Source organism: Apteryx mantelli, chromosome 23 (assembly GCF_036417845.1).
Source record: "Apteryx mantelli isolate bAptMan1 chromosome 23, bAptMan1.hap1, whole genome shotgun sequence".
Lineage (NCBI taxonomy): Eukaryota > Metazoa > Chordata > Aves > Apterygiformes > Apterygidae > Apteryx > Apteryx mantelli.
Window position 1 is genome coordinate 3,038,671 of NC_090000.1, and position 15,890 is coordinate 3,054,560.

At 44.7% G+C, this 15,890-nt stretch overlaps 1 protein-coding gene across 1 annotated transcript; it reads left to right on the forward strand.

Moving 5' to 3' along the window:
- The first annotated feature begins 1,704 nt into the window (after positions 1 to 1,704).
- Positions 1,705 to 10,303, forward strand: NFKBID (NFKB inhibitor delta). The gene is made up of 7 exons (XM_067310174.1): positions 1,705 to 1,782; positions 2,384 to 2,530; positions 4,622 to 4,673; positions 5,079 to 5,248; positions 5,663 to 5,779; positions 9,564 to 9,728; positions 10,232 to 10,303. The coding sequence occupies exons 1-7, from the start codon at positions 1,705 to 1,707 to the stop codon at positions 10,301 to 10,303; spliced, it is 801 nt and encodes a 266-aa protein (XP_067166275.1).
- The last annotated feature ends 5,587 nt before the right edge of the window (positions 10,304 to 15,890 follow it).

Consider the following 15,890-nt stretch of genomic DNA (forward strand, 5'->3'; position numbering starts at 1 on the left):
TTTCAAGCTCATGTCAAAAGTCTCGGACTGTCAAAAAATATTTCATTATTTAATATTGACAAATCTGGAACAGATAAACCATAGATCATATAAGTGATCATAAAGTCATTTGGAAGTAGCAATAGTTCAGGTGTATTGAAATTAGTGGCTTGCATTGGCAGAAAAACCCAGCAAAGAAATTAATTAAAAGCAGCTTAGTTCACCACTGTTTACTCCAGTTTTACAAGTAAAACCACATTCAGTAGATAAAACTGGGATAATACAGTTGTGAATCAAGCCCATGGTTACTAAGATTGCTTTTAAATTTCTTTCATTTCAATGTATGTAAATTCTGTGTGTGAATATAAAACAATGATGAACTGTTTCAGAATTTCTTTCTGGGTTGTTCTGGTTAGAAAAAGACAAAATCTTCAATAAAGATCTACAGTAACTTTCATATGCCTAGAGTGTTTTATTTCCTCTCCAAAAGGGTAACAGAGTGTTTACTTAACACTCATTTAGTTCCGTAGTATGTTTACAGGCTCTTTACAAGCACAGACTAGCTGTTAGGCTTTCTGCTAATTTTGCAAATCAAGGGAGACTAAAATGACCTCTATGATCCAAATATTGCCTGAAATACTGTTTACTCATGTAGTCCTTACTCACGCAAGCACTCCTGCACTTCAGATGTCAGTCCAGTCTCTGTTATCTTTTGTTAGCATCCCTGGGGATGTGCGGATGTGCAGCCTCAGCTATTGCTGAACTTGATTGAAAATCAGACCAGACTTAAGGTTGCATTTCCACTTCCTGAGATTGCAAGGTGTGGCCCTGTGGTACGAAATCACCTGGGAAAAGAAGGGAAGCCCCACCAGCTTCTGACTAAAAAAGTATTGAATGTTATTGCCTGGAGGGACACAGAGGGGCTGGTGTGACTGCCCATAGGATGGTCTCCTCCTGTGCAAAGAGGAAGCACAAAGCTACCCATGGTGTAAGGCACAGCTGGCACCACTGGAAACATGACCTGGAGGAATGGTAGTGGTGCAGAGCTCCATATAGTTCTCTGCAGTTCAGACAAAGAGCAATGCAACTGAAATGAAGCGTTTTCCATTTCACTGAGGACCATGTCACCAGAAAGCTATGAGCTGACCCGTAACTGCTGTGGGACATAACAGCTCTTTGTTTTATAGGTGAGATAAAGACTCAGTCCACCTCACCGCTAGTTTAGGTAACCGAGTAAAGCTGAACTTTCTCTGTTTGCAAATACACAATTGGAAGAGGCTGTTTGTTACTTTAAATGCTGAGATGTTACCCATGCGTCCAAGCAGGTAGCACCCCAAACAAATGAGATCATCTGAAGCAATATGTTAGGCCCCAACACTAGGGTTTGTGGAGGACTTGGATACCTCTTGGCACAAGGGTGAGTCTCACCTGACAGAATGTGCTGAAGTGGAAAGGAGACAGGATGTCAAAGCTCAGGAGCGCTGCGGGTTCTATGAAAACAGCAGTTATTTTGAGGTAGGAAGCCCTTTTCCTGGGAGTGGGTGCTTTCAATGTCAAGCCCTCCAGTGCTGGTGGCTTGTTTTCTGTGAAACCCCAGGTATAAACCCCTCAAAGCAGCTATGCTACCCTGTAAAACTGTTTGCTCCCAGGGTGATTCATGGCTAAGCAATGATCAGTGTCTTTATTTACTGTCTTAGAATTCTACATATTTATGCAGCTAAAGGTATGAGGTCGTATACGTTGGCAGCTGCAGAACGAATGAAAGAGCTGCACAGACTTGATGCCAAGGAGCACAGAGGAAAGGTAATGCAGACCACCACCTCCCACAGACAGCAGCATTTGGGATGGGCTTGAACTTTGCCTGGCTGAGAGTGACTGATGCCTTGAAAATTTAGCTCAGCCCCTCTGTTACTGCAGAAGCAGCCTTGGGCAATGATACACCTGGCCTAGGTGCCTCTGACAGGAACCTGAAGTTAGGTGGGATGAAAACAGTCTTTTCCTTTCAGTCTATGGTTCACAGAGTGGTCTAAGACAGCACTGATCTAGGAAGGCACCCCTGTGTTGGCAGTAGTCACTGAGGCCAAAGGATTTGTGAACATCTGGTATGTGCCAGAGTGCTGCATCTGACATAAATAACACTTCAAGGTGCTGAGCTCACGCTATCATCCAAATTAGGGCTTAAGTACAGCAAGTGGAGTTCAGTAGGAGCTGGGAAAGCCCCCACTCTCAAGGTGCCCTGGGCCCTAACTTGTGGGATTCAGAATCTGCCTGTGAGCTGTCTTTGACTTCTGTACCACAGCTCTCGGCCTTCTAGATCCCGTTCAGCACAGACTCTCCCTTTCTTTCTTATGATGGCATCTGCCTGAAGACACTCGCATTTTATTTGCTGTGCTGCTTTTTTCAGACTCCTCTGCTGGTGGCTGTCACTGCCAGACAGCCAGCGATTGTCTACGATTTGATCCAGATAGGAGCAGATGTTAATGCTGTAGACAACAAAGGGCAGTCGGCTTTACATCTCGCTGCAACGTATGGGTATGCCCAGGTTCTCCAGGTAGGAAAAGCTTTTATGGTTTTGATTGCTAGCAATATAAACCTACAATAAAGTCGCAGTATTGATGTCTTTAAATAACTGTTTCAAAAGGGAAGATGTCAGTAAACAATGAGCAGTGGCCAAAGTCTCTTTTTGAAAAGAGAGCTTTCAAAATAAAACACATTTTTTTCATTATATGTGAAACCAAGAGCCACTGGGGAAAATTTTCCAAGTCATGGGAGAAACTAGATGTTCCTGTATGGCCTGAATCCGCTAGAGCTTTCAAGTCTTACATGGGGCTGGGAACATCTGCCCCAAGGGAAAGGAACTGGGTATCCCATACAGATGGGTGTCAGCACGCCTCTGCTGTTAGTCAGGGCTGCGCAGACCTCTGATTCCCTGCTGGATGGAGCTTTACTATGGAAACTGTTTCCTTAGGGAAATAATGGTAGTGCAACTGATTTCCCCCCCTCCCCAGGCTACTTGTATTGTTTCAGGGAAGGGATGGATCTAGCAGTTGGGAAAAATGCACCTTTGCCACTGTAACGCATTAAAAATACTCTTCAGTTTAGCAGAGATCTCTGTGTACACAGGGCCTACCTTTAGCTTATGTGCCAGCCAGACTATAACAGTGCTGGAGAGCAAGTTAGCCCGTTAGGAAAACCACAGTGGAAATTTTTGCAAAGGATTACATGGCACAGATAAGTATACTGGAACGTGACTGTTAACTGCTTAGCTATTGGCCATAAAATTAAATAAATGAAATGTGCTTCCCTTGATTCATATGAGGGCTGAGTATAGGCAGCTTTGTTGCAGAGAATTAGGGCAGCCATGCCGATGAGATTGCCGGAGGGCAGGGCCCCAAGTCCTCTGCAGATGAGGGACGTACCAGTGAAAGGGCCACAGGATCACCGGCACGCCGGCGGTTGGTTTCCATCATTCATTAGCCCTCCTTTGCCCACGTCCTGGGTTAAGTCACAAGCAGGCAGTTAATGTGTAACATCGTGAGTTCTTAGGAAAACAGGTGTTTCATTCAGCCGAGGAAAGCACGTTTCATTCAGATGATTCCATCAAAACTTTCCATAGAGCCTTGTGTTGGAAACGCCTTCTGGGTTTTTTTGTTTTTTTTTGTTTTTTTTAACCTAACCTAACAAGGGAAAATACACATGGGCTTGCTCCTCAGTGGGGTCAAAGCCATAAAATGTTATGGTTTCCTTTGTTTTATTTGTTTTATGTTTTCTAATGGACTAAACATCTAATCTCTAATGATCAGGCACCTCAAAGCTATTTGTCAATATTTGATCTGGATATATTACATTATTGTTATGAAAAGGGAGCACAAGCCCTAACGTCTCTGGATAATCCTCCAGTGGAAGGATTATGTCCTGAGCCTCGTCTAACTAGACACGGTTCTGAATGAGTCACTGCAGTGCAAAATTCTCCGCCAAGATGCTGAAATGTGAGCAACTCGCATTATTCAACCAAGAACAAAAAATGTATTATCTGTAATATTTTAGGTAAGGAGCTACTCGACTGCATCCCATCAGATCAGTCATTTTCTGAAGCTGACTTTTCAAACTGTTTGCTCTCTGCTAAATCCAAGCAATGCTCGTTTCCAGACCATGACTTCACTTCTTTTATAAGTTGTACATTTTTACTGCTGCAGCCCTTGCAACAAGCCATTTTATTAACCTGTCACACTGCTGCACATAAATAAATAAATCCAGTCTGAGAATTTCTACTGGTGGGGAGCTTTTATGTAATAAAGTTTTGCTCTACATGTCAGGGAGAGATTTTCATTTTTCCTTGTCAAGAGTAACACTGAATAACTTGAATTAGTGCTATGGAGGTGTGCATTTGCTTAGGTCAGGGTGAAAGCGAGGAGGCTAGCTTGACCTCTAAATTTAGGGAAAACAATCATCTTGGATAAACCTGCATGTCACTGTTTGGAAATAAGATTCCCAGCACTAAAATCTAGTGTCAAATGGTAGCTTAGCTTGTGGTTAAATAATAATTTTCCTGTTTTTTTTTTTTGACTTGTAGTTTTAATTAATTTTGGCTTGGACAGTATTCCATTGAACTAAAATTTTCCATTTCATTTGTCAATTCTAGGTTATACTGTCACTAGGTTTCTCTCTTGATTTAGAAATGAAGGATTTTGAAGGTAAGACCCTTTGATTGTACAAATATTTTATACTGGCATTAAGAAACTGAAAAAATTATATTGGCTATTTCAGACTTTGACTGATGCTCATCAGTATTTGGTGGTGTGCTGGGACGCCAGAGTGGCCTCAGAAACTGACTGCCCTAGGGAAAGTCCTTGTTGTGAACTCAAATGTCACAGAGTTCAATGTTTTTAATGCACACTTAGAACCGAGCACATGCTGAAGTGCCTCGTAAAGTATCTCATACAGCCACCAACACTGTACCTCCAAAACCAGCTGAGGGGCTTGTGCCTTAAAAATGCAGATACGGACACACGCTCTTCCCTGAAGCCCTCCCTTCCTCTCTGTGAATCCCTAACTTCGTTGGGAGTGCCGTTATCTCCTGTCCTGCCTTGGTTTTCCAGGCCATACCCCGCTGCACTGTGCCGTTCTGGCCCATAACGCCCTGCTCCGGGAGCAGCAGGGTCTCCACACGACGGTGGAGCAGCGGCAGAAGGATTTTCAGCACCAGAGCAAAGAGCTGGAGTCCTGTATCCACCTCCTGGTGCAGACGGGAGCCTCCATCTACAGCCGGGTAAGGAATCAGCGCTGCCTCTCTCTGTCACTCGTTTTCCCTTGCTGCTCCTTCACGTGGGAAACCTCTCCTGTGCTGTCTGACACTTGCGCTATGCTCGAACTACAGAATCAAAGAAGAAATAAACTGCTGACAGAAGGAGCAAGCTCTTCCCCTTTCAAGTGACTGGTTGCAATGTTAGATGAAGAGAGTTTGGGTGAGAATTTGGGCTCCCAACTCGGGCCTTTTGGAGTTAGTTTCCTCGAGGAAGGTCTAAAGCAAAGACTGGATGGTAATAGGGCCACTGAAGGGAGGGAGGTGCTCCCGTTTAGCTGCAGAGCTGGCCTAGGCTTTTGTCCACTGGATTTGTATAATGTCTTTAAGCCGCTCTGCAAAACGTTTCGTATTTTGTGTTGCTCTTCTGTTTCTAAACAGGATGTGAAAAGCAACAAGACAGTTCTTCATTATACAGTCCAGGATGGGAACATCTCCTTGCTCAGATACTTCTTGGAGCTGAACGCTTTCAAGTCCAAGGATTTTCTCAACAACAAGGTGACTTAGGCCCTGCGTGGGCAGGACTTGTGTATGAATCTGTGCATGGAGAAGATGTAGAGAGAAGTTAGTGTGAGACCTGTATTGCAGTGGGAGGCTGCATGTAGACAGGGCTGTTAGGAGGTGTCTGGGGTCCTGCAGAAATCAGGTATCCTCTTCCCCCATACTTTTTTCTAGAGGGAAAAGAACAACAGTTGGTGAATCTGAACCTAATTTTTTTTTTTTTTTTTACCTGAAACTGTGTTTTCCAGTAAATAGATATCTCACCTGGAAAGCACTGCCTGGCTTGAACTCTGAGTTTGATCATGAAACCTGGGCCCTCTCCCAGCAGGGGGAAGCTGACAGAAGGAGAGAGCGAGATAAGCAGGGAAGAGAAAGGACGTGGGAAGCAGTTACTTGAGGAGGAACATGAACTTTATTATCTTAGGATGAAGATTGAGAGAACAGATCTGCAGTGATGCAATGCTTTGCTGTTGGCAGCAAGGTAATGCTGAGAGATGACAGTTCAGGGCAGCCGTGTGCCAGTGACCTCTGTCAGCAGTACCATCCACAGCAAAGGGCAGAGCTCCTATTTCAGTTCAGCGAGCTGGTGACCCTTTCTGCCTTAGATGTTATTTGCAAGTTTCCCAGCTCTGTTTGTGCCTGGGCACAAATTCCTTATTGTGGTGGCTGACTGTGAGTTTGAGCCTAGAGAATCAAAATATTTACAGGGCCCACCAAGCCTTAAAAGCTGTCATGAGCAGTAAGGAAAGACAGACATGTACTGCAGGCAGTGAACCCAGACGCTGAAACTGCTAAGCAGGTGGAGCACAGCGAAACCAGCTCTTTGAAGGGAGGCAGCATCCTTGCTGAGCACAGGCACTCTGGAAAGTAGATTACCTCTGAATTTTGGGGACTTGAGACTCTGCTAAATTTGTGGCTCTAGGTGCTCTGTACAGCCCTGCTTTCTAAGTTGAAGGTTTGCTAATGCTGGTTCCTCAGTGTAGGGCTTCTGGAGGCATGACTATCCCTAGGATGTAGAAAGCAAGCTAGAAACCTTCCCAATGCTGCCACTGAGTCACCCATCCCCTTGCTGCCCCAAACTTCACCTCTGAACAGATATAAAGCAGTGACATTATCTTGCAGCTGTATCTGGGCTGCACCCATCCTTGTGAACAGAAATACTGACATTCCTGTGCCTTCGCTGAGACATCGGTCTGCGCCATCAGCCAGAGCTTTGGCTCCTGGCTAGCTTCCCCCCTCCAGCAGGGCTAAGTGGCAAATTTGGGTGCTTCTGCAGAGATGAACTATTTACCCTTGCAGAAAATCCAGCGTGAGCAAGAAGGACAATGGGAGGGGAGGAGAAGGCCATGACTCCCTGTTTAGAGAGGGTCAGTGCATTAGCTTTTGAATTCAAGAGGGTCACCATCTCTCAGCCTTGCCCTGCACTCCGTACAGCATCCATGCGCTTGTGTCCATCAGAAAGGAATTGATTATTTTCTATTGACTCAGTTGGTGACCTAGGAGCAGATAGTGGGGAGTAGATAGTGGGTTTATGTTTCTTCCTACAGATTTCTGTTGGACTGGAGGACAGGAAGCACATTTTGCGTTGTGTGTGTGGGTACCTACACTGTGTTTCTGCCTTTCTGTAAGGTGAAATTATACTGCCTTTTGCTACGTTCTTTCTGTATCTTTTAAAACCCATTAAGCATGCACTAGCTTGTCCATGGGAGTCTGCTGTTGTCTCCTGATCACAATCCTGTGAGTTTTCTACTGTGATAGGATCACCTGGAGTCTTCAGTCTTGTTGGTGGACTGTCTAGGACAGTGAGAAATATGATGGCAAGCTTGGCTGATTCCCTGTCCCAGCTTTCAAGCTCTTCCAAGTAGGAAGAAGGCATGAAAACAGGGATGCTGGAGTCTGTGTTTTGGCTTCCCTGGCTCATCCGCTCTTTGCTGTGGTTCTCTCATTTCACTTCCTCTTCCTTGTGGATGTTATAATGAGAAAAGCATTGGCACCTTTGAGGTATATTCCATCTGAAGAATTTTTAGAGCCCGTATATGGGTGCTCCAGACTGTTGTCTCAGATAAGCCCCATTAAAGCTAATGGAAAGGCTTCAAGATCAGGAACTGTCAATTGTCACATTGCCTTGTTTTCTTAACCCCATGCCTGTATTTGGAAGATAACAAATGTTCCTGCATTTAATGCAGCAAACAGATGCAGATGCTTCCATTTTAATGAGAAGTCCTATAAAGAGCTTGAGACCATCCCTTGACTTTATGAGATGATAAAATTGACAAGGATCTGCTGGTTCAGGGCTTGTAAAAATACATTGCATAAGAAGAGCTTTTAAGATTTCCATATTAATTTGCTATTTTGTTTTGTGCTTCAAAGTCCTGATGTGTCACTGGTCAATAGGACCTGAATATTACATGTATTCCTTTCAAAAACTGGAATAGTAGTAGGGGTTATAGTGTGTGTCCAAACAGTGCAAGTTCATGAGAAGTGAACCTGAGAAATATATGATCATTTCAGAGAGAAAAAATACACAGCTGCCTAAATGAGACTTCTTGCAGACTAAAAATAATACCTGGCCTTATGCATTTGCTTATTAATTCTTTGTCATTTAAAACCGTTAGCAGTCATACCTGACTAGGCAGTGGCACAGATTTCTATACAGTCTGGTGATATCAGAGCTTGTCTGCAACAAATTGCTGCGCGCTCCATCCTGCGCCCCCCCGTGGCCTTGCAACAAATTATGTCCATCGTTTCTGCACAAATCCTGTCCCCCAAAACGCTGGAGTCAAGAAATGCTTAAGCTGGCCCTTGACCTTAGGACTCTGTTTAATGACGGTGCAAAGACAATAAAGTCAAGTGCAGCCTTCAGCACTCTGGGTAGGAACGAGGAGATGATCTGGAGCCCATCATGATTCATTTTGTCTGCTCCAGAGCCGGACCTCCCAGCAGCCCTGTTCAGCCCATGGTGCACGAGGTCACTGAGGGACACGGGCAGCTGGATCTTCAGGTTGGCTGCAGGATGGCCTGACACCTTCCAAAGGGCCTCTTGTTAAGGCTGTGGGTTTGGTGACCTGGGAGGAGGCGTGCAATCACAGAAGAGGCCTGGTATGCAGGAGATCAGTCTGAAATATAACCCATACATTTGGGGGCCTGGCTTTCACTTGTGTCAAGGTCTCTTTGCTACTTTCAAGCACTTGACAGTGGTTGTAGAGGTAGCAGTGGGAATGTGTGGAGCACAGATGGGTCTGGTATTGTCAGTCCTCACATAGCTCATGTGCGATCTGTAACACAACAAATTATGCATTATGTATCCCTAGGACTGATTTAAATGTTTCCTAGTAAATCAGCTCCTATTGTTTCTCCTGGGTGCAAAGGCATGTTGCACAGTCTCCATCCTTTGCTTTCTCAAACAGCTCATCAGGTCCCTACCTACATAAGAATATGATTTGGGGGGAATTTGCAGGGTGATTAGGAATGTGGCAGATAACAGGGCTGTTAGCCCCCACATGCTGCTCTAGCCAAATATCTGTACCCCAAGTATCAAAGATCCCCAATCTGTAGGGTTCTATCACAGAGAGAAATCTGCGTCCCTAAATCTCCCACAGTCCTGCCAAGCCATGAGCAGCTATACATGGGGAACGTGTATATTCCCTCACCTCCAGGTAAGCAATAGTGGGAGGTTTCTTCATTTCTCATTTCACAATTCTCTGCTTCTAGGACAGTTCTGAATAGGTGGCACAGCTTATCAGAAGGTTTCTCTTTTTTTCTTTTTTTTCTGTTGCGTTAGGCTCACGGCAACACAGCTTTGCATATGGCAGCTGCATTGCATCGTGACAAAAACCAGAAAGAAATCATCCAGTTGCTCCTTGACCACGGGGCAGACCCAAGCATCCGAAACTTAGACAACGATCAGCCAATCCACATGGCTCCTTCTGGGAAGGCTGGGGATCAGGTACATGATCGGCATTGCTTCTGCTTCCTAACACGTCCGCACAGTTTTCTGTGCTTACCAGGGGAACGGTGAGGGTATGCCTTCATCAAGTCATATGATATGGGTCTGAGGTTGGAGTGGTGTAGACTGGGGTTCCCCGCTTGAGTAAACCCATAATCCAGGAGCATAAAGCAGTAATTAGCTGGTACTCCAAAAAAATCAGGGGGAGGTATCAGTGTACAGTTCTTATTATAATGGGACCAAATCTCAAGGGAAGCTCAGATTTCATGCTTACAGGTATGAGAAAGGCTACTGGAGCTCATTATAATCTTTCATATGTTTATATGTGTTTATATATGTATATGTATATATATAATATGATATGCACACACGTGTGTATATATATGTATATATTATATGTGTGTGTGTGTGTATATATACACACACACACACACACACAGCTAATGCATGCACCCATCTACAGTTTCACACAGTGCATTATAAACTTTTAAATTTTTTGGCAGATTAGGCATTTGCTGAAGAAAGGGAGAGTTGCATCTGCATTTGTTTCCTGTCGCCGAAATGCCAGATCCTAGGTTGCCTGCAGTTTCTGGCATGGTTTCAACTTCAGCTTGCTGGTTGCACAAGGCCTTTTAGAAAAGCTGTGAGGATGGTTAACCAAAGTGTCTCTGTCTCTAGAGTCTTTAAACCAGGGTGGGGTGACAGTGTTTCTCAACCTGTGGACCATTAGCAGCATGTAATGTATCATAAGATGGACTTGGAAACAATTGAAAGCTTTATTACAAAAGAACTGATAATCCTCAAACATACTATATTACTTGTAAGCAAGAAGACAAGCAAAGTGAACAGCTGTTACATAAATGTACAGCCAAACTTTGATTTCGTGGCAATTGCAAACTATGGTGGCAATAAAACACAAGACAGTCCTTTAGATAAAAAAGGCTGAGAAACACTGCTCTAAAACATGCTAGAACTGTGCCTCTTGTTAGGTCCTGTACAGAGGTACTGGGTGAAACGCTGAAGCCTTTCTGGTGTGCAATTATCCCAGATGTCCCTGCTAGCCTGGAAGTGCCAAGCCAGCCTGAGGAGTTATCCTTGGCAGGGCTGTATTGCATCTGAGTGAGCAGAAGAACATCTAAGCACAACCCCTTCAAGTGAGAGTTTCTGCAGTTGCTACTAACCCCTTTCTTAGCACTTTGTGGAGGAAAGCTGAAGCAGCTCATCGTTGCCACAGTCTCTCGCCCCACTCTAAGAAAGGAAAACAGATGTCTGTAAGAGTGAGTGTGTGGGGCAGGCTCCCAACAGTGGTGGTTCGTGTGGTTCCAGAGAGCTTCCCAGTGGAAGGGATGCCTCGGAGACATCTGATCTGAGCCAGCTCTGATGGCAAAGCGCAGTGGAAAGCATGGCTCTGAAAGCACCCTGGAGGGGGGACCTGAACCCCCCTTTGAGCTAATGCCTTGCAGTGCAGAAGATGGAGTCCTCAACAGCATTTAGGGATGGACGTGGTAGAGAAGCTTTGAGCGGTGAGGCCTGAGCACAGGATCAGAGTGCAATGTGGAGAGTGCTCTCCTATTCCCTTGCTTATCTTAGGGGGCATTTTAATAGATTCTTCTTATTCTTTCTGTGAAATGATTTGTGAATTGCTGTGCAATCAACCTGTGATGGTGTCTCTGCTGGGTCAAGAGGAGTGAAAGTAAATGCCTAAGGGGAGGGAAAGCTATGTTTTGACAACCCATTCACGGAGGGTGGCTCATCTCTAGTGAGCGTTCTGAATTTGCTGTTTTTTCAGTGTTGCACAAGTTGTTTTTTCTAACAGGACTGAACAAAAAGGTGAAGGGCAGATCCTCTTAAATCACTGCAGTAACTTCCTTGATCATCCGCTGACTGACTCCTCAACAAGCCTGGGGTTTCTAAAGCACTTGTGAGTTTTGCAAACCTAGACTGTTCAAACAACTGTTTAGCAGGCTGGAACAAAAGCTCTTAAGAAATGCAGATGTTCTGATTAGAAATCTCTGTGACTTTCTCAGCCCTCCTTCTTGCTATTTTGCTACTGCTTCTCACTACATCATGCCTACAAACCTGCCAACATCCTCTGACAAAAAAAAGTAGACTTGTATTTGCATGTGTTTGCATAAATTTGCATACATCTGGGCACAGGCCAGCTAAAGCATGTGCTTTCTTACTTTGAAGTGATGCTATAACAAGCCCTGAATCGAGTGATAACTGCACTGGTGACTCAGTGCTACGTGTCAAGTCAAAAATGGTCAATAAATTATCTATTTCTTGAACTTGCTAGCAACAGAATTGTAAATCTGTGACTAACACTTGGGATGCACTAGGGAACATCCCTCTTTGCATAAAAGCTTTTTCCCTTCTAGAAGTGTCTGTGAGATGACAGAAGTCCTTCTACAGCAAGCGAAAAAAAATACATGAGCTGTTTTCCAGAATGGTTTGTCTTTATCGTTTCACCTGCCCATATTTAATACAGAGCAACATGATCAGGGACTTGTAATCTGTAAACATCGCCATCTCCAGCATATCAGGGAAAATATTGCTCTGGGAAGGGATGGATGCAGCTTCGCTCCGAGCACCTCACTGGCCACCTGTGTTACTCAGAGGTGAGAGATGAGATTTGCAGAGGAAAGATCCTGTGACTGACCCAGAAAAGATTCCTTCTCACTACAGACATCTCCTTGTTCAGCCTCCCAAAGCTCGTACATCAGAGACCTGCTCTGAAGCCAGCCACAATCAACGAACTGTTCGTATTGTCTTTGGACAGGATCCATGAGACAGTTGGCGGCTGCTGCTTCCCCTTGCACGTAAAGCGCCTTTCCCTTTCCCTGTCAAGCCAGCCGACTCCTGGCCTCGGCATCAAGGAAAGTCCTTTTAAGGCCCTGCATGGGTCTGGGTGTTAAGTCTTCTATGCTGGGGTAAATTTCATTGATTTGAGTAGTATCTTATTTCACAGTTCATCTTTCAATTTTTTTGTGACTGTTTCAGGGAGAATGTTCCTTGTATAACCTTAGCAGTGCTGGCAGTATGTGATACCCCTTTATTTGAACAGTTTATTCCTTCCTACCTGTGGCTTTGGATAAGCTGCTGATAACAAAGGCTTGTTATCACTAAACAAATGTTCTGAAGTGGTACCATGGAAGTCACCAGTTGGTTGCTAAGGAAAAATTTTTTGATCAAATACTCTGTGTAACTGGAAAAGAACCTGAAAATAAGAACCTTTTATTTTCTCTGAAATTGCGTGTTACTTCTGGGGTCATTTATGGCTTTTGTGAGAATGGAGTGATCCTAACCCTTGTGTAAGCACAAGTTTACATGGCACGGCAGAACTTGATGTGGTGTGGACTGTTGAAATGCCAGCATTTTAGTAGTGGTCTACCAGCTGTTTTGGAGATATGACCCAAAATATGTTCTTTTAACTTTTTTTTTTTTTTTGGTGGGGTAGGAAAGGAAAGCAGGAAAAGATGATGTTCCACATAGCTGGAAAAAAACCCACAAGCAACCTTTAAATAGTCCTCCTCTGTTGCTTTCTTCTAATCACAGTCAGTCCAGGAATTGCAAGCTTTTACTTGCACTGCATGTGTCACCTGGAGCCACTGACATGGAGTTGGGGAACAACAGCATCTGAAACATGTTTGCAGTCCCTGGCGTAGGAGATTGCGGAACAACTGGAGAAAGAACAGCAGAGGAATAGGAGTGGTTATCATTCAAAGTGGCTACAAGGGCTGGAGGACAGCGCAACCTACTTAATAGAAGCTGTCAGAGTCCAGAATCCTGGAGGCAGAGAAACATTTTGCTGGAACTACTCCAGTCGCATCAGAGCAGTTAGTAATTTCAGAGCAGCTGGTCCCATGTGGTATGAAGCCAAGAGTTGTTAAATATCTGCTATCTTTAAAAACACATGGCATGCTCCCATCTCAGGACCTCAGCCACCTGCAACCCCGGAAATCCGGGAGAGACTCAATGGAGAGAGACCAGCCCAGCCCTTTGGAGATAGCTTCCTCACAGGAAAGATGTTTTTTCTTTTTCCCAGAGTAAGGCAACATCCAAGAAGCAGGAATGGGCATGCAATGGTGGGCTTACAGCCCTTGTGCTCAGTCTGATGTTTCTATGTGGTCATGTCTAAACATCAGCTGTAGGTTTGCTAACAGACAAAACTTCCCCGCTGCACAACGCATCTCTGCTTGTACAAAGCAGTCCTCTTTGGGATTGCACTGTAACCACTGACAATTGTACAGATATATGCCACTCTACACCGATAAAAGTGCAATCTGCTGCTGATGTACTAGATTTAGATGTCTGCTTAATGTGGAGGTGAGGTGTATGTTGTTGGACTGTAATACAGCTGTCATTCTTGAGTTGACTTCCTTGCTGGCACTGTTTGTTTGGTAGACTGGGGTACTATTACTGTTGTAAAACGTGTTAACAAGAGCACTCCCTTTATTTGATGCTCACGTATTATTTTCACAGGTTGTTTCCTTTGCTATATGAGAGCACCTCTTTCTGGTTCTCTTAAGTTCAGGCCAACACTGCCAAGCCCACAGGGAGGATGTGGTCATCCCATTTCCGCTGGAAGCCTCAAATATCTTGCCTCAGCCTTATCCTGCCATGGCTGTTTAACTTCGGTGATGATGTGCTCTGATACGTGGTGAAAGACGTGCCAGTGCTGCAAGCAGGGGTCAGGAGCAGCGATCCCTGAGGGAGCTGAGGAGCAGGCTAGAGCAGAAGTTTAACCCCTCCAAGGTCCTGAGATGACCTTAGTGGCTGAAGTCTCTGCCATCACGACTAAAATGATGCCTGTTAGTGTCTCTACACAGGGGTAATCACACCTTTAACTGCAGCAGAGAGACAGCTGCTGACTAACTCCTATTTATAGGCTTTCTGTGACCAAATGTGTTCATCACTGGGACCAGCTCTGAGATTAATCGTATAACAACTGAGGAGATGCAAAGACATTATTTAAAGTTGTCAAAATATTTTAAAGCAAACTTTGGAAAAAGCTGATGTCTTACACAAGGCAAAGGAATGAGCTGTATGTTGGAAAGGCACAGTTATCTCCATGTAATCTCCTTGTCTCATGTAATCTCCTTGTCTATCACAACCAAAATGAAACGATCTGTCTGGGGAGCTGGACTGGGCATGGAAAACATGCCCTGTACAGATCATACAGGGCTTGAGGAGTAGGGAACCCATCTGAAGGCTGTGTGGGAGGAAACGGCTGTGTTTTCTGAGGAGGGGGGATAGAAGGTTGGAGAAACTGGCATTATGTATATATTTTAAAGTCTCATTAAAAAATGTTACTCTGTTCCTAGCTCTTCATAGATTTCACAGAGTGAGGGAATATTGGTTGCTTTTTTTTTGGTAGTATGGAGGACACTTTCCCACTCATCAGCTGAGATGTGTGTCTCTTGCTGCATCCCTGGCCATGTGGATATATTCAGTGCCGGGGAAGAGGAACACTTTTCAGTTAACTGTGGAAGTATCTGGAGGAGGAGGTTAGCCTAGAGCTAGCTACACTGTGAGTTTGCCTTCAAAGATGTCCTTAATCTTTTTAAAATTTGTGTTGGATTTAATATGGAAAATATGCTCAGCTGAGGAACTGACTGCTTGTCAGTCTGCCTCACTGAGCACTATTGAAAGGAGGTGAAGGACAATCTTGAGAAGGTCTGGGTTTACGCAAGAAACAGCGAATCCTCAGGTGTTACAACTTTCCCATTATATTAAAAGAAATTGCTTAGCTCCTATTACAGTTGATTGTGCTGAAAGGTGGAGAAAACCTGCTATCAACGGACCAAACTAGGCAAAAGGTTTTGGAGTTACCTCAGCTTCTCGCTAAAACTCTGCTTTCCCTGGGGAGCTGGTGTTGATCAGTAGCCAAAGAAGGGGTTTTTTTTGCTGGAGTCGGTCTCTGTGCAGGCCAGCAGGGCCTCTCCGGCACGTGAGCCCCGGAGTAAGCCCTGAGCTTGCGTGGGAAGTAGCAGCTCTGTTGTGCAAGGACCGCTGGAGAGCGTCAGCGTGGCGGGCTGAGCCCAGGCAGCGGCTGAGAAGGAGCAGGTCCATCTCAGAGGGGGTGCTGCCCAGCTTTCTCTCTGGATGGTGTGCCGGGTGCTGAGATGCCCACACACTTTTCATCTGCTGCAAAGGGACTTT

What these genes read in the sequence shown, in the direction of transcription:
- NFKBID (XM_067310174.1), top strand. Translation starts at nt 1,705, where the DNA reads ATGAGGTCGTATACGTTGGCAGCTGCAGAACGAATGAAAGAGCTGCAC. An exon ending in GGTATGCCCAGGTTCTCCAG is followed by an intron (nt 2,531 to 4,621) that starts GTAGGAAAAGCT and finishes TGTCAATTCTAG; the next exon opens with GTTATACTGTCACTAGGTTT. An exon ending in GAGCCTCCATCTACAGCCGG is followed by an intron (nt 5,249 to 5,662) that starts GTAAGGAATCAG and finishes GTTTCTAAACAG; the next exon opens with GATGTGAAAAGCAACAAGAC.